The following is a 20,897-nucleotide window of genomic DNA, read 5'->3' on the forward strand; positions in this document are numbered from 1 at the left end:
GTGGCCTTGGCAGTCACTAGCTGCGGGGGCCCCCTTCTCTGTATTTGGGCTCCTGTAACCCCTGTGCACCCATGCACCCCTCATCCATCCTCCAGGGAGGGGCTGCTAGACTTGGCACCCCCTGCTGCTCCTTTGCTGGCATCGGTAGCCAGGATCCTGGCCGCCTTGGCCTGAGCTGGGAAGCCCATCAGAAAGGACTGCATACCTTCGGCACACTTTATGGGGCAAGCCTGGCATCTCCTCTGGGTAGAAGCCCTCGCCACAGGCCGGTACGCATTTCCATTCTTGGAAGTGGAAGTTTTTCGCACAGTGAATACATTCTTCTCTGCTGGGTCCTGAGGGGTGCAGGAAAGAAGCAGGTATCAGGGACTGCCCACCCTTAACCGTGTCCTGGGCCTGCTGCAGCATGCTGGGAGATCCGGGGTGCTAGTCAGATACCCCAGTCCACTACCGCAATTGGGGCTCAAGGTGCCCACTGCCATCTACACCAGGCCATCCTCACCCACCCTGGGGATGGGGGCATCACACCCCCGTTTCACAGATAAGGACACGGAAGCATGAGCCCAGCACAGCGCACCTCCCTACTGTCTGGGCCATGTCCAGTGGCCCTGATTCTAAATGCTTCCTTGCCAACAGGCCTCTAACCCACTCCTGGCACAGCCAGCCATGTGTGGCTCTGAGCCCTTGAAATGTGGCTGGATCATATTGGCTCATGCTACAAGTATAAACACATACATGTTGGATTTCAAAGACTTAGCATAAAAAAAAGAATGTGAAGGAGCTCCTTTATTTTTTTATGTTGACTACACATTGAAATGATAGCATTTTAGATATACTGGGTTAAATGAGATTTGTCATTATAATTATTTTTACCTGCTTCTCCAGGAAATTTAAAATTACATCAGTGGCTTGCCCATGCAGCTTCCGTCCTGTTTCTTCTGGACAGAGCACCATGGGAGACGACGTGGGGAAAGAGCAGGCGGAGATTTGGGGGAATGGTGTTGCCAGGTAATTGGTGTAGACAACCAGGACATTTTGAACAACAGAGGAAAAATGACTAAGGGCTTATGGGAGGGGGGGCGGCAACCAGGAGACAAAGGCTCTGAGCAAAGGACCAAGGGTCACGAAGGACCGAGAGTCACGAAGGAGAGAACCCGTGGCTCAGCCCAGAGGACGCATGAGCCTGGGCAGACAGGGGTCTCGGATGAAGGCACCGTGTCTGTCTGTCTCTCCATCAACGTGCTCATTCATCCCAAGAAGTGCTGGGGTCTGTTCTGGACCAGATGGTCCCAAGAGACGTCTGATGGACGTTGGAGAGAGGCAGGGGGATGGTAGCTGGCTGATGGCTTGGAGGGGATAAAATTGTCTCGGATGCTTATGGTGATCGTAGTCCTTCCTGAAACTTCTTCTTCCCCACTTTAGTTTCACCGTGGTCTTAGACTGAGACCGGATTGCTAAGGCAGTGATATTAAGCCCTATTCTTGGAGTGGGAATAAGGAGTACCTTCTAGATTGAGGTGGGTCCTCCTCGCTGGCTTGGGGAGAGAACCCCTTGCAGACAGGGGTCTATGGGGAGCTTCCACCAGCCACAGGCTCCATGCTCTGGCGGCTGGGCTTCATCGCAGAACCATAGCCCCAAACCTGCACGGGACTTCTGAGTTCATCCAGGATGGAGAACAGAAGACAGAAACGGGCGCCCTTGGGCCCGCGGGGCCTCGCTAAGCGACAGCTGCCTACCCGCCCAGCAACTCCACATGGGGTGTCGTCTGTCTCTGGCAGTGACACCCCCCAGACCTATATGGATTCTATCTGGTTTGTGTCCTTCTAGACAGAAAACTGCTCCTAAGCGCTGCCCCCGCCCCACATCGCCATCTACTCCAGCGATGAGCTGGTGCTGGCTGGGTCTCAGGAGCCCCGGGCGGGAGGCCGTCTCCCACCTCGAGCTTCGCCTGCTGAGCACTGGAACCCACATGGTCCTGCCCTGGTCGCCAGGGTCCCTGATGCCTGAAGAGTTGCTGTGACGGGAAAGAACACTCACTCTTGTGTTTGGTTTAATGTTCAATGTACTAACCTTTGAAGCTGATGAAACACATTCAGCAGGGGAAGGTGCAAACATTCTGGAGACGGACAGTGGTGATGGTGGCACAGCAGTGTGAGTGTGCTTAATGCCACTGACGTGTGAAAGACGGTTAAGATGGTAAACTTTATGTTATGGGTATTTTACCACAATAAGAAAAGCTGATTCAACTCATATTTTCAGGACAAGATATTTTCCTAATTACTAAAGGTTATGAACTTTATAACTCCAAGTCTCTTAAGGATTTCACGAAATCACAAGCCTTTATAGGCTTCAGACACTTAGAAAGCACCCACAGATCCTAACAATAACAGCAGAATGGGTTAGGCTTATACAGGACCTGATACATCATTTGTGAGGCTCAGTACAAAGTGAAAACGAGGGGCCCTTGTTCTGAAAGCAGGAAAGATGTGCTGTTAATAGTAGTGAGATAGAAAAAAACGCTTTCCTTTCTTCTGCAACCTGTTTATCCTGGCCTGCTATGGTGTTTCTTTATCTGCTATTTCCTGTCCTGTTCTCTCCAGCAAGGGCATGCATGAGGGAAGGCCAGCACCTGTGGGTGAGGGCTGACCCTCATGGGTGGCTGGGATGCCACCCTTCAACTCGGCACGCATGTGCCTCTCTGAATGCCAGCTGCTGACCCATGTGCCCTGCCCCAGCCAGCGGTAGGCACAGGTCCCCTGCACCAACCCACGGCAGACAGGCACCCCAAGGGATCACATCCTACATGCTAGGATGCTCGGTACCTGGACTTGTTCCCTGCAAGTTGTCCACCAAATGCCCTAGCACACTGCCAGCTTGGGGTAGGGACAGCCACCATGTCCACCCTGTGCCTGACCCCAGCCCTCCCCCTGCCTGTGCCCGGATTCCAGCACAGGTGGCAGCAGCAGTGGTCACTGAGTGGGGGGCAGAAGGGAAGGCCAGGTGGGCCCGGGCTCTAGGGGACAGGGAGCTGGTGGCCAAGAAGAGCTGCTTCCAGCACAGACCCATATCTGACATGGAGCAGGAAGCTTCCAGGTGGCTCAAGTGGGAGCAGAGGGGTCCTCCCCCCACAGCCGCCAGGAGATGGACACACACATCCCAGGAGCTTAGAAGGAACCCAGGCAGACAGGCATGAAGGAAAGGAGACCACCAGGCAGCCTTAGACCTGCACGCTGCTAAATTACATGCTTGAGGAGACTGAGAAGTCATGGGTTGAGATGAGAGAACACACACATGACTTCTATTTGCCAAGAGGCAGTCCAGACACATTGAAAGTAAATTGAGCTATTGAAATCAAAAGCATTATAAAGGTACACTCCTGGATTTTATGGATCCGAGTGACTGTGAAACTTAAGCAACATCAGGGATGCTTCTTGATCTACTTGGGCTAAACAGTGAGTCAAAGAAACAAAGACAACAGGGCTGAATGCTAGGACAGGCTGGGGGGCTGCCAGCAGCTGAGAACACTTCCCAAGGGAGAGCCCCAGCATCTTCAGGGTGGTCCCAGGAGGGTGTCCCAGGAAGGCTCGCCTCCCAGTCTCCCGGGGAGCTGGCTTTGGCCTCTGCACTGCCTTCTCTGTCGTGCCCACTTCTGGAAAACACAGCTGATGCCCACATGGGGCTCATGTGTCCACATCAGGAGGGCTGTGCCCAGCCTGCTGCATTTTCTAGGACCCATGTTATGGCAACCATGACTCAGTAGAGACTAACTCTTAGCAAAAACTCAATCTAAGCATTTCTTAGAACAAGGACCAAAGTGTTGGGCGTGGAAAGAGGATCTAGAGAAAAAGACTTAACCCAAAATGAATCTGGCCCACAAATCATAATGCACTTCAGCATCCTAGTACAAATAACCTGCAACATGAAACAGAATAGAATGAGTGCTTTCTCTGCTATTCGGCACAAAAACAGTGCCTGGAAGACATCTGTTTTAATTATAATACACATAAAACTGTTGATAGAAGACTTTTCCTCTTTGTATAAAATGTCCAAAGTAAGTGAGGATAGGTACAAAGTTTGGTACAAAATAAGTGAGGATAGGTACAAAGGTACAGTTATGGTTTAAAAAGCCTCCTTCCCTTTACCACCAGATTCTGCCCCTCCGCTCAGAATCTTTGTAGCGTGGCCTCTCACGCCCGCCTTTCTGCAGCGAGGGCTGAGCTCCAGGCACAGCTCACGAGGCACGACCACTACTCAGCTTGTGAGCATCCACTGCCCGGCTGGGTTTCTAGTGCTGGGAAACCCAGGCTCTTCATTCAAAGTGGTTTTACTTTTTCTTTTTTTTTTTAATTTTTGAAATTGTGATAAAAGGTACATAACATACAATTTTACGACAGTAACCATTTTTGAGTGCATGTAGAACCACATACATCCACGTTGCTGTGCAACCATCACCACCCTCCGTCCCGGGGACCTTGTCATCTCCCCCAGCTGAAACCCTGACCCGCTCGGCACTGGCTGCTCATATTCCCGCCCCCAGGCCCTACACGGGGGCGCACTGTGATTTAATGCTGCAATATCCATGGAAGTCCATGAAGTCCTAGGGTTTTTGGTTTCAAGATAATTAGGCACCCACCTGGCTGACCCAGGTTCCAACTGTTGGCATCATAATGAAATCAATGCCCTGGCAGGCAGTGAACTCACCCACGCAGGTCTGGCAGGTGTGATGGCATTCCCCACACTTGATCAGCTCAGAATCAAAATAGGTGCCCGGTTCACAGTCTGGAATGCAGCTGCCCCGTGCAAAGCTGTCAGAAAGGGGGAAAGAAGGCATGTTGTCATATCCCTTCCAAAAGTCCAATTAAATTAAGATTTGCCCTCAAATGCCTTTCATGGGAGAAAATGAAAGTTGCAGAACTATAGCTCCCTGTGTCACGGAAAGCTCCGAGCTAATGAAGCAGGAAGAGCTGTCCGGAAGCCAGCTGGAGGCCAGCTGGACTGGAAGCCCTGGGTCTGCAAGCAGGACCTCTGCCTGCAGGTGGCTGGCGGCCCTGGGCTCCGTCCCCAAAGCACCATAGCCTCCCTCGGTCCTGGTGCAGGAGGCCAGCTGCTCAGGCTTTCTCCTGGTCTGTGCCGGTTTCTCTTCACCGACACCAATCACTCTTGAATTCCATACCCCAAGAGGAGAACTTGGGCATGGGTGGGTCACCCCTGGTGGCCCACTGCCTCAGTCTCGGTGTCTGAGCCCTCCACCAAGTGCCAGCAGTGATGATGTGCAAACGGGGTGACAGCAGAAGACCGATCCTGAAACCTGAACCCGCTCCTGCCTCTGCCCTGCTTACAAGCTTGTGCTCATCACCATGAACTTGAAATTCTGGGACGCAGCAGGCCCTGGCCTGATGTGGCTCCTGCCTTCCTCTCTCGTCTGGTCAGTTTTCCCTCACCTTGCTTAGCGAGGTAACCACAGGCATGGATTCTGGAGTAGCCTCGAGCTGGAGCGCCCACTCTGAGTCCTGCCCCTGCCATGTCCGCGACCCCAGGCAACTCAGCGGACCTCCCTGAACCTCCGTTCTCTCTCCTGTTCAGAGGCAATCATGACTTCTGCATCATAAGGTTGCTTTGAGGACTAAATGAGAAAACACCCGCAAAATGTTGGAACGGTCCGCGGCCCACAGCAGCATGAGTACATGTCTGCTGCTATTGTTTCTTCAGTTCCTGAGATCGCACTGTGATGCACACGTTGTAAATGGGTCTGCGACAAGACACATCAAACACGTGCTCTGGAGCGTTTGTGAGGTCAGAGAATTCTGCATTTTAGGGGAGCTGTTGGAGGATCTGAAAGGCTCTCCACATCAATGGCATACGCCCTCCCGGGACTTCTTCTCATCACAGCACCAGGGCTGCTGAGACTGGCAGTTAAATCAAGTCTTTAATAACTGACATTCCCCTGCGAGCTTCCTACATTTACCCTCTGAAGAGACAGATGTCCCGGAGACAGTGGCTCGGCTGCTCTCACTATTTTAACATGACAACCATGATTTGAAGCCACAGCTTATATTGGGCAATAAAAGGGAGCTTTATGTGGATTACGGCCGGCGATGTTTTCAGAGTCTGCCCGCCTCTCTGAATGCCTGTTGCGGCTGAAACCACTGCCTCTATTTGTGTGTGCCTGTGTCTGGGAAAATGTTTCTCCCTGTGACACCATTCCTGACATGAGCAGGGACTTCATTCTCCCACAGGAGCCCCAGGGCACAGACACGAGCTCCCGGGGACACGCCGCACCCTTCACCGACCGAAAATGTGTTCCAACCCGCCACCTTCAGTTACCAGCCTGATGGGGGCGGTGCCCCTGAAGCCACCCCCACCCAGGCCCCAGCTGCTGCCGCCAGCTCAATGTCGCCTTTCCCCTTTGGGGGTCTCCCGCCTCCACCACTTCATCCTTCCACTCCTAATCCTGCGTTGCCCAGATAACAGGTTTATGACAACAGGTGGGACACCTGACTCTGGGGGTCCTATGCCCCTTCCTTCTCCCGGACTCCCAGATGCTTGGGCAATGGACCCTCTTCTCTCCTGATCTTCTCCCTGACTGGGAGGAGAAGGTGGGCTAAGGAGACCCTCACTAAGGCAGCAACAGTGTGCTTCCACGAAGACTGTTCCTCTGTTAATGAGACGTGAGTACAAATAATATCGAACGCCACGGGCTGCCCGTGAGGTGGTGCTGCTGAGAGCGCCTGCAGTAAGTGCTCCTCAAGTCTTCTCCCTTCACTCTTTACCCAGAAGAATCCAACTCAGCTGGTGGATTCCAGTCCAGGCAGCCCAGGAAGGGAGGCTGGGAAGGTGGGGAGGCGGCTTGCGGGCCTCTAGCCCTCGCTCCCTCCGGGACTACCAGCATCCTGGCCCCCTGGGGGCCTGTGTAGGGCTCTGCTCAGCGCTTCCCAAAGGGAATCTGCATTTTAACAAGAGCCCTGGAGACCACCTGGGGCGGGGAGAAATGCTGCTGCTCTCACTGACCTTTCTCTTTCTTCCTTAAAATGCAGACCCTGGTTCTAATCCCTGAACTAGTCCCCATATAATTTCAAACGGAATGCCTAGACGGTAACTTAGAGGAACAGCTAACGTACATTTGGTTGCATTAAATGGACTAAATGCACATTTCCAAGTATTCCAGTGAGAATCATGAACCCAGCAAAATGTGTTTTAAAGGAGACATGTGCTGAGCTTAGTGGAAGAATGAAAACTGGGAAGGAGACCCTACAGCTGGGAAAAGCGAGAGAGACAGAGTGACAGAGAGGAGAGCGGCTTCCCCACGGCCCCCTCCTGCCCGGACTTGGAGGGACACTAGTCGTTGGGGTTTGGGTGCTTAAAAAAGGGAGCCCCGAGCTTCCATTTGAGCCCCTGACCTTCCAGCAGCCGGCCTGACTTTACATGAAGTGACCAGTTCCTGCTATTACCAGTTCTCTGAATGCTGCATATAATGTAGACTGTGCCCATCATCTAACTTTCTATCTTAAGCACCTGCCTCTAAGTGGAAATCTGATTTCTACAGACTCAGAATCTTTACCCTGAAAGGCTTTGGGTCTCTGAAATTTTAGCTTTTAGGAAAAAGTTGCAAACTTAGTAAACCAAGAACAGGACCTCTAAACACATAAACACTTTGTTGTTCTTCAGGCTTGAAGGGAGGGTTTTACCTGAATCCTTCCTTACAGACAGTGCATTTCTCTGGCTCATCAACACACTTTTTGCAGCTTGGGTGGCATTTAAGGCAATTTTTCTGACCTGGAGAAAAATAAGATGAGGACAAGAGAAGGGGGAAAAGACAGGTGAATCAGATCTGGGTGAAGAGGCTCTGGCATTCCAAAGCAGGGCTGACAGAGCAGCTTGCCACGGGGCGTCAGCCTCCAGAATGACAGACCAGTGTGGTCATAAAACAGCCAGAGTCCACGTGGAGGCTGCGGGCCTAAGTGTCAGATGACAGGTCTCTCCCCTGTCTCTTCTGGAGTAAATTAAATTCCTCCAACCATAAATTCAATTACATTTAAAAATTAAATTAAAGCCTCCTTGAGGCTTTGCAGGTGGGCCCTTTCCCCAGGAGACTGCTAAGGTTCTGCTCATTTCAGCAGGGACAGAAGCCAGCTCCTGGCTGACCAAGTGGGGATTGATCAGGTGCAAGTCTATAAACATGACAGGATGGAGGCCAAGGATGCCTCTGAATGGCCCCCTGTGCCTTCATAGGGGACTTTTGAAGACTTGGTAGTTACAGACCCTGAGACATGACCTACGATATCCATCAGACCTCCAGGGGAAATACTGGGTCACCACAACTCCCACGTGCACTTGCCTAGGCTGCCGTGCTGCTCATTCCTTACACACCTCAGCACCAACCTTGGTCCTGGGCCTGGAAGCTCAGGGCTGCTTGCTATGCCTCTATCCCTCCTCCTCCTCAGGGCCCCACAGGTGGCATTACACACATACGGCACATGCTCAGTGAGGACTCCCTGGGTCAGTGAAGTGGGGATGAAGGGGCCTCCACTCCCAAACAGACCTGGCTGGCAGCCCAGGGCAGGTGTTGGCAAAGGCTGTGAAGTGTATCATGCATGACTATTTGTTCTGCCTCTAAGCAGAGCCTGGTTTTGGTGGCTTTGTATGTCTTTAAATTTCCTGGCTCCTTCTCCCAGGAATAACAGCAATGCCTTGACAGGCTGGAGCAATGACCCCTCTTGCAAAACACAGGCCTGAGAGGAGCTCTGCGGAAAGGCTTCTGCCTGCATAGCCACTGTGGCCACAACGGCAGCTTCTGTTCTTGTGCTTGAGAACTATCTTCCACCAGTTTTACCCAAACCCCCTCTGTGTCTCTTCCAGGCCAAGGGGAGTTGGAGAAACCCTGGCATGGGGCCCTGCAACCCGAAGCCCTCACTCATCCCACTTTCCCAGGCCTGGCAGAATAGCGGGATAGCTGCCTTTGCTGTTCAGGTCCGAACTGTGCCACTGCTGGTTGCAGGCCCTTTGCCCTGTCTGAGCTTCATCTCCCCGCCTGCAAGATGAGAGAGGCCCCACCCACCTCTGAGGGGTGTGGTCACTATGGGTACAGTGTACCACGTAGACTAAGCCATCTCTTCTGAGCCCAGTTACCCAGGGCCAGCAGGCTGCTCTCCATTTATGGGGAGGACCGCAAACCCTCTGTCCTTCTTCAATCCCAATTTCAGCTTGGCAGCTTTTCCTGTGAGGGCATACACCAATCTCGACCATCAAGTCTGCAGGCTGGCTGGTGCTGGATTCTCTGACCCCCACCCAGTGCACATGTCCACAGCTGCAGGCGGCCCATGGTGCAGTCTTCCTGCAAGAGTAATTGCAGGACAGACAGCAGGGCACCCTCAGAAGCTTCCCCTTTTGGTATCTGAAATCAGACTGAGCCTGAGAGCAGCCGGCCCAAGCCACCTCTCTGCCCATCCTCCATGATGGACGTTGACTTGCAGATGCATGAAATATCCTGGATTACTGGGGATTCATTCCCACATCACTGAACTACTCTGCCCAGGTTTACGTGTGAAGCCCTAGGAACTAACAGGGCCTGGGGCTTCGATTTCACTGTCTCTCCCTCACTCTCCTGTTAAGGGTCCTTTCTCAGAGGGACAAAGTACCCAGGAGGCAGCGGGCTGTGAAAATTCTCCCAGGAGAGGGGACCCCAATCCAGACTGGGGGGCTATCTCACCGTTTCTCTGCCATTGGACACGCACTTACTTTCGTCAGCATAGAATCCGGCAGGACAGAGCATCACACAGGTGTTCATCTCCTGATGGTGATAGAGCCCACGGCGGCAAGATAGGCACTGGGCCGGGCTCCTGCCCGTGCAGGTCTCACAGCCCTTGTGGCACCGGCGACAGCGTCTTGCTGCTGTGTCCCCAAAGTAGCCCAGAGGGCATGCGCTTACGCACTTCCTGTGGGAGCCGGAGTAGGAGAGGGTCTTTCTCATTGAACCCCCCAAGACCCCCTGGAAGCCTGTAACCCTGCTGGGTTAGGCTAAAAGGGCAGCTAGCTGGGAAGAAAACCTTAGCTGGCCCTTCCAGCCAGCAAAACCCCGAGAGAACAAGGGCCCCGGAGTGAAGGTTAAACCACTGTCATGCTGGGGACCGGTTGGGGGGTGGGGGGACAGGTGGGAGGGCCGGGGTGGGGGTGGGGGTGTTTTGGTGGGCACAGCTGCCAGGTTCCTAAGTGTGCAGGAGAGGCCCGAGGACTGGATAAGAACCTGGGGGCCCCTTCCTTTCAACGTTTCCCCAGGGAGGTACTCTGAGACTGCTGTGTTTGGTTTCCACAGACACCGTGATGATGGTATTTGACCTGCAAAATTTCCAGCTCCACAAAACCGCACCACTGTGCCTTGGGAGTGAGTGAGGCAGCAAAAAGGCTGCCTTGGCACCGCGCAGGGTGAGTGTGGCTGTGTCTGCGGCCTCTGGGGCACCGCGGGAGTTGTATCTGCACCCTGCATGGCCACACCCCTGCCAGGGCCCTGTGCATGGCCATACCCCTGGCTGGGCACTCAGGGATGGGTGCTCCCTGGGCATGGATGACACGGGTGGCTTTTAGAACAGCACTGGCCCCTAAAATGACGTGTGTCTACAGTTCCCCAGGGGTCAGCCTTGGCATGTGCAATATGGTCCACTTTTGTTTAGCAGAACAAATAGAAAAAAGTTGATGAGCACAGACACCACAATGCCCCAGCTTCTCATTTCTCTCTCATGGACTTGAATTACTTGTGTGATCAGAACAAAACGTTGCTCAAACAGAAAATTCCAAGCAGTGAACCTCAATATAATTTCTTCTGGGGCACTACCTTAATTCCCAGGCAGGGCACCAGGCTGTAGGGGGCTAAGAGAAGGGCTACCTTGGCGCTGCATGGAGGGGCTCCAGGGTGTGCAGATGGAAGCCCCAGCCCCTTACCTGCTGGTCTTGATGTTCCCCAGGCTGAAGTGGACACAGTTCAAGCACTGGTCTGCACTGGGGCCGTCACAGCCTTCGTCACCGCACTCCGGATGGCACATTCCTGAAGGAAACAAGCATTTTCTTGCACCCATAGAGATGCCTTCTCAGTAAAGTCCAGTCCCTTGGGACCCTGTGTCAGGGATTCACAGATGGGCAGGGCCAAGAGAAGCTTCCCTGTGGAGTGGTGGGCCAGCCCATAAGGCCGGACAGAGTCCTCACCTCCTCCACGGCCTCTGGCCACAGCTGAGGGCCGAGCCCAGCTCCAGGCTCCAGCAGACAGCCTGAGAACAAGGGAAAGCAGCAGCCGGCTGGGGACACAGGCCCTGAGATGGGCCCCGAGAGACCCTAGGAGAGAGGCTGCGGCAGGGGCCAGAGGGGACAAAGCACGTGCTACAGGGTGTTAAGGGCTAGGGAAGCTGTGGCCAAGTGAGGATCTGATGGGAAGTAAGCAGGAAAGACGGGGCGGGTGGAGATTCCCTACATGAGGCAGGGGGTACAGGACGGGATTCAGGACCACTGGGTGGCTGTGCCTGGTGGGTCTGGGGCAGGGGGTTGGCCTTGCAGAGCAGTTAGACCCTTTTCGGTAGACCTCCTTGCAGCTTCCCTCCCTCTCTTCCTCAGTGGGGTCCACCCCATCTTCCCTCAAGTCCTGAGATCCCCAAAATCTAACTCGGGCGGCCCCTGTGTTGCTAGAAAAGCGATGGAGAGAAATGCAGGGAGCTCAGTGGACTTAAGAGAGCCTCACCCGTCTAGGTCCTTTCTCTACAGGTGTGCAGCACAACGCACCCACTTTAAAATGTCCATCGCCCTCAGGCCGACACGGCGCACGTCCACAGGTGTCCTCTTTGCCGGGTCTGTAGAATGTGACCACGGCGTGCCATCGCTGGCGCTGTGGTAGGACCACCCGCCCACCCCCCACCTGCCTTACCCCCAACCCTATTCCTCCTACTCTGGGGAAACGGCTCCAGAAAAGCGCCTGGTGTGGGGAGTGCCCAGCGGGGCATGGTGAAGGCTTTTGAGTCTTTGGAAGAAAATAAACCCGAAAGGTTTTAGTTGTTGGAGGGGGTGGGGAATGAGTTCAGAAGCAGAGAGGAGGTGATTTGCTGGCCACCAGCATCTCACGGGCACGCGAGGGAAAGACAAAAGTCCCCATTGTCTGCCGCCCACAATGGGGCTTTGCTGAGGTGCACAAAGCCCTCTTCATTCCCTCTAAAGGGCCTCTAGACCTTCCCAGTGTTAGACCCTGCTTATTTTGTTTCCCTCCCTGAAGGTTTACCGTTGTTTATATTTCCAGAGTTTTCATTGTGAGTCCCCCTGCGAACCCCTTTCAAAGCCACATTCGTCCCTGGGGTCTTGAGAGACGGCGATCTTGGGGTTCAGCCTGGGCAGGGCTCTGGAGTCTGTGCTGGAGGTCGTGTGCTAGCACGCAGCCTGCCACGGCCGAAGTGCATCACCAGGCCAACGCCCACCCCGACCCCTTCCCAGCTCCAGACTGGCTATTTTGGAGTCAGTTCTCATGTGCCTGGATTCCTGTTGGCTTTGCCCAGGCTGTTTATGGGGATAGCCTCAGAAATCCTTGCTTGGGGCGCCCCTGTATTGAATTACCCACTGCTCAGAACAGGCGTGAGTTTGGCAACTGGGTTCCGGCCTTGTGTGCCAGCCTGGCCTGCAGTGGCGTGGAGGACATACCAACTTAAGGACCACCTGCTTTCCAGATTGATTTCTCCCCAAGCCAAGGGAAGCAGTGGGCCCACCTGGCTTGACAAAGTGAATGATTTTCCTCAACCTTAATATTTGCAGGGACAAAGAGGAGGCCCCGATTTCCTCAGTCTCTCCCAGCACAGCAGACCCACGTGGCACAATCTGGTCTGGAGTGTTCGCAGCTGCATTCCCTGTACCCAGGAAGGCGTTCGGCATAGCCCAGGTGCTCAGGAAATATTTGCTGAGTGGCTGAAGTGAAAGAATGGACGAAAGGAGAGTGGGGGATGCTGGAAAGGTGCCATCACCAGCCACAAGCAGGGTGCTCTAGGGTGCCCTGAGATGGGGAGCGCCTTGGGGAAGGGCTGGGAGCTGGGCTTCCGGCTGACGGTTCACCGTGTGCGGACTTCACTCTGAGCCCTCTCCCTCTGGGGGCCCCTCCATGGCAGAGAGGCCGGTAGGTGACCCCAAGGGGAGCCCTGAGCAAGGCTCAGTTCCACGCCACAGAAAGGACAGAAGAACCCCGAGGGGGCATCTAGGTAACTGGCTATGTCCAGCCCCCACCAAAGCTTGGAAAGACACTGCCCGTGCAGGGATGACTGGACAACTATCTGTGGGCACCCTCCCCAGCACGGCTCTCTCCTTGAATTGTCTCAAAAATCCCAATATCAAGAGTCACCTCTCCATGAAGACTCTTGAATTAAACCCACCTGGCTGTCCACCTCATCCTGACCATGCCATCTCTCCCAGGCGGGCCTGGCAGTTTTCAGGCACAGCTGTACCACGTTCTCTGGGTGAATGTGTGGTACTTATGTTGCCATTTGTACCTTCCCCTCCTTGTCCTCCTCCCTCCATCAGCAGGAAAGGTTCTCAGAGACTCACTGTCCTCCTATGTCACTTCCCAGAGCTCCCAACACAAGGGGTAGGGGATTCGTGTGCTGGACCCCGTGTCAGAATGACACAGGCTGATTTGAAAACCCTATATCGAGTCCTTTGCGGAGCAAATCCAGGATTTAAAAAATTCAGTAGGCAAACGCTAGAAAGCGACTTGGGAGCTCCCGATGGCCTCAGCCCCCATGCGCTTAGACCAGTTTGGAAGGAGAATTTAGGAGGTATCAGCTTTTTGCCTGCCATTCATGCCATCTAAGAAAAGTGAACTGGAGCCTCCAAGCACACCGCTAGGGCTGGACGTGGCTGAGCGCAGACAGGAGGTGGGCCCGGGCGCAGATCCCTCTCCGGGCAGGTCTGGCCTCTTGCTCGGCGGCTTGGCCTGGGCTCTGCTCGTCCTCCCGTGAGGGCGCCCTCGTGGGGCAGCCTAGGAGCCGGCCCGTTTCCTCTGCCCCCCGAGCTCCCGGGAATCACCCAGCACGGCCTCTGAGCGCTCCCAGACCTGCTGAATCCGTCCCTGGGGTAGGCCTGCTCCTCAGCCAAGCTTCCTGAGCCATCACCAGGGCGGCCTCACCCTCGGCCAGGCTTGGTGCTCGCCAGGGCCTCCCGCTGCCCCTCGGCCACCAGGCGGCTCTGTCCTCGCAGGCTGGCCGCCACGGCAGGCTCGCCCCCTGCAGCACCACGGCCACTGGCGTTCCCCTGGCTGCTGCAGCTGCTGCCTTTCCTCCCTGCTGGACCCCCAGGCCCCTCATCTCCCAACCCCACCAAGGTGGATTTCCACACCCTCAGCTACTTGAGGAACCCGGACTCCATCACTACCTGGGCCTCGGGGGCGCCCAATGGCCTCAGTGCTTATGTGCCAGTTTGGGAAGGAATAGGAGTGGGCCCTGGGAATAACCGGCCGTTCCCTCTGCCCCGATTCCCAGGGAGTGATGCTGGCCTAGAACAGGGCCCAGGTCTGCCTGCCTGCCTGCGGGCTGCCCTCTCCCCAGGGCAGCTCTCCTCCAGTTCGGGCAAGACACCTGACACCCCCACGGGAGCCCCACTCCCTCGGGACGGACCGTCTTGCCAGCTCCTATTCTGAGGTCCTGGCCATCTGTGGGTGGCCGGGCCCCTCTCCAACCCTTGCTCACTTCCCTTCCTTCGCCCCTGTCCCTGGGAGAGCTGGCCCTCATCTCAGTGCTGTGCTGCACCCCCTGCTGCTGGCCCTGGGGACCACTGCTCCCCCAGACCCCCACCCCTTCCTGACAGGCAACTGCTCTCTGGCACGTGGGGCCCAGATGGAGCCTCCCCTGGCTGGGCCCATCACCCTCTGTGCATCTCTGCCCATGACCAGCTCCCCACATTCTTGAGAAGCTCCCCCTGCCATGCGGTCACCGCTGCAAGCTCTTGTCTGTGGCCTCTATGTAAAACTCTGCAGGAAGCTGTTTCACCCCCATGTTCACCTCTCTCTCTCCCTGGGCTTCTGCACCTGGGCTTGTTGGTGACCGAGACTGCTTCCACAAGGGGCACCCACGAGACCCCCACCCACATGCCCTTGACCACGGAACCCAACATGGCTGCTGCCTCCCCGTCCCTACTTCTCTCCTTTTCTCTCTCCTTGCCTTCCACACCCCAGCGCCCTCCCACTCCCACCCTCTCTTGCTCCTTCCCTAACTCTGCTCTCCGTGCTGGTCCTGGCCTTCCCATCCCATGTGCCCCAGGGAGCCTCCTGAGAATCAGGGACATGTCTTATTTCCATGGAGACCCCCTCTACCCGTCTAGGCAGTGCTCAGGGAAGACTGAGAAACCAGGGCTGCCGGACCATCTTACATGAGATTCCAGGATAGTGTAAGGTTAGAGTCAGTAGCAGATTTTAAGAAAAAAAAGAATCTGTTCTTTATTAATAATTACTGACTCTTGCCACAGTTTATAAATCACAGGGGGAAACAGAGGAGATTAGTCCATACATAATTCAATGCTCCATTTTAAAGGAACAGTAGATGAAATTTAAAATTGAATTGACCATAATTTATGCTTGATACGTATGGGTGGAATTCTCCATTTTGTTACATTTTTTTCCCAGAAGCTATTAGATAACACAAAGCATCAATACTCTTAGATATCACCCATCATTTATCAAGGAGCTGTAATATTTAGCTAAGGAAAATATGCCCAAACAGAAATGCTGTTTCTCACAAATCACTGTGGAATGGTTCAGAGGGAAAGGAGCAGCTTCCAGCCCGATCTGCTGATGGAGGCTGTGCCCAGCCCAGCAACCGGGCACGTCCCCAGCCCTCCCTGGGCTGCCGCAGCTCTCTGCTGCCACTCTGCCACCCTGGCAATGCCACAGCTGGAGAAAAAGGATTTGCACAAGGCCTCTTTGTTTCCTGTGAGGTTCTGAAGCCACTGGTGGGTAACGTCAGAATCTACTGACCTAAGTTCTTGACACCCTGCGTGGGTGTCTGTCCCAGCCCTCAAGGCCAGTCCAGATTTCCACTGCGTGCCTCTGTTCCTGGTGATGCTCATTCAACCCAACTGTCCTGGGTCCCATGAGGACCTGCGTCCACCCCACATTCTGGCCCCAGGGGCTGCAAGTGCACGGATTTGGGAGAGTGTCAGGAGGCTGAGATGGGAGACGGGGAGTTTGAGGAAATAAGGAGGCTCATCAACCAGGGCGCAAGCCCCAGTTCCGGCTGGGCATATAGCGCCTTGGTTTCCCAGCCTGGGAAAGTTGGAGAATGCTTACTGGTCTGTATAATATTAGGAGAGCCATGGGTGGAAGGAGTTGTGTGAGTGCAAATTACTGTCATTATTATGACTTCCAGGAAAGAAGGAAGACATTCCATCATGACCCCCACCTTTTGCAGGAGCAGCCCCACATCTTAAGAGCTACAGTGGGGAAACAGCAGGCTAGCCACCTGCTCTGGCTGCAGGGCCATTACCTGTGTAGTCCTCTTCATCCTCGGGAACCTCGGCCTGGGAGGGCGACAGAGCAGCCTTGGGTGGTTCTGGCACCGGGGCCGAGAGCTCCAGCATCCGAGAGCGGGACTGATGGGCACTGAAGGTGTTGTATGGGTGCTCAGCCGTGCCGTACAAGACGAGGCTCCATTCCTTCAATTTCCCTGGAAGGCACCAAACCCACAGGGTCACCAGAGAGCCAAGAGCCTCCCTCGGCAAGCTCTTGATAACTCTGGTCCCTTGACCTGGCCAAAGGCCCCCATCACTCACACATGCCAGGAGCTGCCCCTCAGGCCCCCAACCTCCTCCCACCGCAGAGACTCTCATCCACCCCCTCACTTAGCAGTGACCTGAGGACCAGGATGCACCCAGACTACACTCTCTGACCCCCAGTCTTGCTGCACCCCGACTGGCAACAGCCTCCTTCCCCTCTTGCAATACTGAGTGGGTAGATCTCCGACCAGACCTGGCCCTGAGCCTTAGCCTATATGGCTCTAAATGGGACAGCCGGGTTACCCCCAAGGAGTTCTATTTGGACCACGAAAGACTGGTTTGGGGCTCCTTCCTTCAAAACTAACCTAGGACAGGTGGGGAAGTCTGGTGGGGTGGCAGTGGCGGTGCAATCCCATAAGCCCACAGAGGCTTCATGTAGGGAGGACAACCTCAAAGACAGGAGGATGACTGGCATCGATGCTGGATGGGTGTGGGGAGGATGGGGGCTAACAGGAGAGCACCCCGCATGCCAGGGAGGGCTGGGGAGGAGGGAGGCAGCAAGCCTCCATGAGAAGGAGGTGGGTTGGTGTTCTCAGGTGTAAAACGGAATGGAAAGCCTGGCCTGCAGTTTCGTTGCAAAATCCCTGACATTGTAAAACACATTAGCAGCAGAGGTATGTCTGAGGGCTGGCTCGACTGCAGGCCACAGGTCCAGACTCCCCTTGCTTGCTATGTCCCCACATTCACAGCTATGCTGAGGTCACTGCTGTCGTTCTCATACAAATGAGGGCCGAGGTCCAGGGCGACCTGCCCAAGGACAAGCTACCCACGCTAACGGACTCACAGCCTCTCAGTACTTACTTAGAACTAGATTGGGCTGACACAAACACACTCATACCAGCTTTGAGCCACCTCAATGAACCCTCACGACTGGCCACCACCACCCCAGCTGGGGCCAGCGCCTTCGCCAGCTCACGTCTGTGCTGCCTGGGAACATCCCTGGGTTCCTCTTCGCGTCCTGCCATCCGGTTTCTTGGCAATCAGATGCCTTAGGTGAGGGAAATTTTTACTCTGATTCTTTGCTGTCAATTTGTGTTATTGTGACTTCTGTTCACACTACTCCATGTGCTTGCTCTGAATGGCAGGCCATCTGTCTTTAGACATCTGTCTATGTACTATTTTTGAACATGGGCAGCTCTGCCAGTATAACTATTTTTTGTTCCAATTCTGGGAATCTCTTGGTTTCCCTAAATCCTAGAATGGGTGTTCCTGCTTAACCACATACCCCGTAAGCCTGTGGGCTGTATCCACACTGTCCGAGGTGGGTACATGGTGGACAGAGGTGGAACTGATCTTCTGCTCACCAGGCCAACTCTGGGGCAGTCCTAAACGGTGTATGACTTAGATTCAGTTATACAATGTGGCACGTAGGAGCCCGGTTTCTTTTTAACCATTGCCTTAGCCAATCAAGGTCCCAGGCCTTGAACGCCTGCAGCCCCCAAGCTGCCCCAAGTCAAGCCGTGTACCGCCTGGACTGGCCTGGCTGGGACTAGAGGATATAGGTCCTTCAACTTAAAAAAACACTCGTGAGCTATTTCCTAGTACACGTTCTTCCACAGGGCCCAGTTTGTGCAAACCTCTATGGCCATTTCCCTGCCCATTCCCAACACAAGCTAGACAGAGGGCGACGCCAACATGAGAAGGACGTCACAGAGCGCAGGTGCAGAAACCGCAGCCCCTGGCTGTGAGTCACTGTTGGGGCTCAGCTCCTTAGAACCACATGAAAGCTATGCTTCAAACCCACAGAGAAGTCTGGGCATTGTGACCACAGAGTGAGGAGCAGTGATTAGGGTGGGGGCATAATGACAACATGACAGGGACCACGGGCACTGTACACTGTTATTTGAGCCAAGATTTATTTCAACCCTAGATGACGTCTCCCAAAACACCCCCCAAAGCCCTAGCACTAAAATTAGGTTCTTATTTTTAGATACAGTTTTGGTGGGACAGACAAAAAACGCTGCTCTGAGCTTAGGATCAGCACACACCCTATGTGGATGGAACGAGAGTGAAAGGTTTCTAAGAAACCAAGAGAATAGATCCTAAAGATTCTCATCATGAGGAAACTACCCACCCCTGGCATTTTTTTTTTTTTGCATGTATCTGTAAGAGATGGCAGATGTTAAATAAATTTATTGCGGTAATCATGTCCCAGTATATGTAAGTCAAGGCATTATGCTGTCCACCTTAAACTGTACAGTGCTGAAAGGAAAGACAGGAACCCCAAGAACCAGCAGTAGAAGCTGCCTTGGAAGAGAGGGGTACTCAGGGGTTTTGGTTTGTTTCTAGGGGGGTGCATGATAGACTTAAGTAATAAATATGAATAACTCAAAGTCCAAAGTATAAAAGGGAATATAGCAGAAGTCTCTCTCCAGCCCATCCCCTGGCCACTGTCCCTCCCACCATGGGTGACACTGTTACTTATGATGTGCATATTCTTCCAGAGTTATTTTATGCTTTCCCAAGCAAATATGACATATATTCTGTCTGCCCTGTCCCTTGCATTAACACACCAGGTTAAGTACCTTCTGCATTTTGCTTTCTCCATTGACAATGTATCTTGGTGATCTTTCCATCACTACATTGGAGAGATGTCAAGTCATTTACTTAACAATCTCCTACTGACAGGCATTAGATTTTTCCCAAATGTTTGCAATTACAAGCAATGCTGTAACCTTGGCCACACGAGGAGGGATCCAGTGACAGGTAGGCAGAGCAAGAACCCTGGCGTGACACAGTCTGAGTTTGAATCCTGACTCTACTGGCTGTGTGACCTCAGGCAGATCACTTAATCTCTCTGTTCTTCAGTTTCCTCACCTGTAAAGTGAGGATAGCAGTAACAACATGTACCTTGTGGTGTCATCTGGGAGATGAAGTGATTTAATGATGGCAAACTACAGTGACTGGCATATAGGAGTTGCTACATAAGTGTATGTTAAGTAAAACCTAATGAGCATATCACTTCTTATATGTGTAAGTATATCTGTGGGCTATATTCCTAGGAGTGGAATTGTGGATTAGAAGAAATGTGAATTGTCATTTTGATAGACACTGTCAAATTTTCCCTCCATGAGGTCAGGTCACTTCACACTCCTAACAGTGAAGTAGCAACATGCCCGCTCCATGCCAGGCTTGCATCGCCGATCTGATAACTCAGAAGTTTACTTTGCATTTTTCTTATTGATGTGAGAAATGGAGCATCTTCTCCTACAGTAAAGAACTGGATACTTTTCTGATTTGATAAAATAGGAGCTATAAGAAAACTTGATCAAGAATATGGTATAGACCATGGCAATTTGGATACATTTCTCTCTCCCTTTTCTTGGCCTTAAAAGTGGACAACTCTCTTTTCACTTTTTCTACCTAGGAAGTCTCTTTGTTTTTTCTGCCTTCATAAAGCATGCATTCCAGTGTATTAAAGTAAGTATTCCAGTGTATGGCATACAATTGAAGTGTAATTCTCTTTTTGTTATTTTTCCTATTATAAAAGATGGACAATTATTAAACATTGAAATATATAAAGAAGAAAATAAAAATCACCTATAATTTGTTTGGCATATTTTCTCATTTTCTATGCATATGTATTTTTGACATAGTTGAAATTGCACAGTACACTGTTTTGTCCTTTTCTGCACTTCACATTATATCATGTTGATCACATTCAGAAATTATTGATTTACCTGTTTATTGTCTTCTTCCCTTTCTCATACCAGAGGTGTTAGGTGGGCAGGGAATGTGCCTTTCTTTTGATGTGTTGGCATCAGTGGGTAGCAAGTTCCTGGCAAGTTGCAGGTGCTCAATAAATGTTTGTTAAAGTGATGAATGCATAGCTTACAACACCACTTTTTTGGCAGCATAAAATTTCATGGCACAAACATAAACCACTTATTCACCCACTCTCTTATAATAAGTTATAACAGGACATTTGTTCCAGTTTCCTTTTCATTTTTACTTTTTTAAATGATTTTTCCAGAAATACCATTTGCTGCAATCTGAACTATTTTCTCTGGATAGATTCCCCAAAGAGGGGAAGACACTGTTAAGGTTCTTAACACATAATACCAAGTGACTCCTTCACAGTGTTTGGCTTGACTCAGTAAACAAGCCAGATGAGAGACCACAGG

General features: G+C 52.8%; 1 protein-coding gene across 2 annotated transcripts in view; it reads right to left on the reverse strand.

The window, feature by feature from the left end:
• PCSK6 (proprotein convertase subtilisin/kexin type 6) overlaps positions 1-20,897 on the reverse strand; it is a 201,321-nt gene that overhangs the window by 6,310 nt on the left and 174,114 nt on the right. Inside the window, exons 14-19 of one of the 2 annotated variants that reach the window (XM_036878645.2) lie at positions 16,485-16,664; positions 10,933-11,035; positions 9,736-9,932; positions 7,686-7,773; positions 4,702-4,805; positions 206-335 (exon numbers count right to left, since the gene is read on the reverse strand). In XM_036878645.2, the coding sequence (XP_036734540.2) occupies positions 206-335; positions 4,702-4,805; positions 7,686-7,773; positions 9,736-9,932; positions 10,933-11,035; positions 16,485-16,664 (802 nt within the window). Of the gene's footprint in view, positions 1-205; positions 336-4,701; positions 4,806-7,685; positions 7,774-9,735; positions 9,933-10,932; positions 11,036-15,425; positions 15,893-16,484; positions 16,665-20,897 lie in introns of those variants that run through there. The other variant, XM_057494791.1, reaches the window with a different exon arrangement.

Source organism: Manis pentadactyla, chromosome 18 (assembly GCF_030020395.1).
Source record: "Manis pentadactyla isolate mManPen7 chromosome 18, mManPen7.hap1, whole genome shotgun sequence".
Classification (NCBI taxonomy): domain Eukaryota; kingdom Metazoa; phylum Chordata; class Mammalia; order Pholidota; family Manidae; genus Manis; species Manis pentadactyla.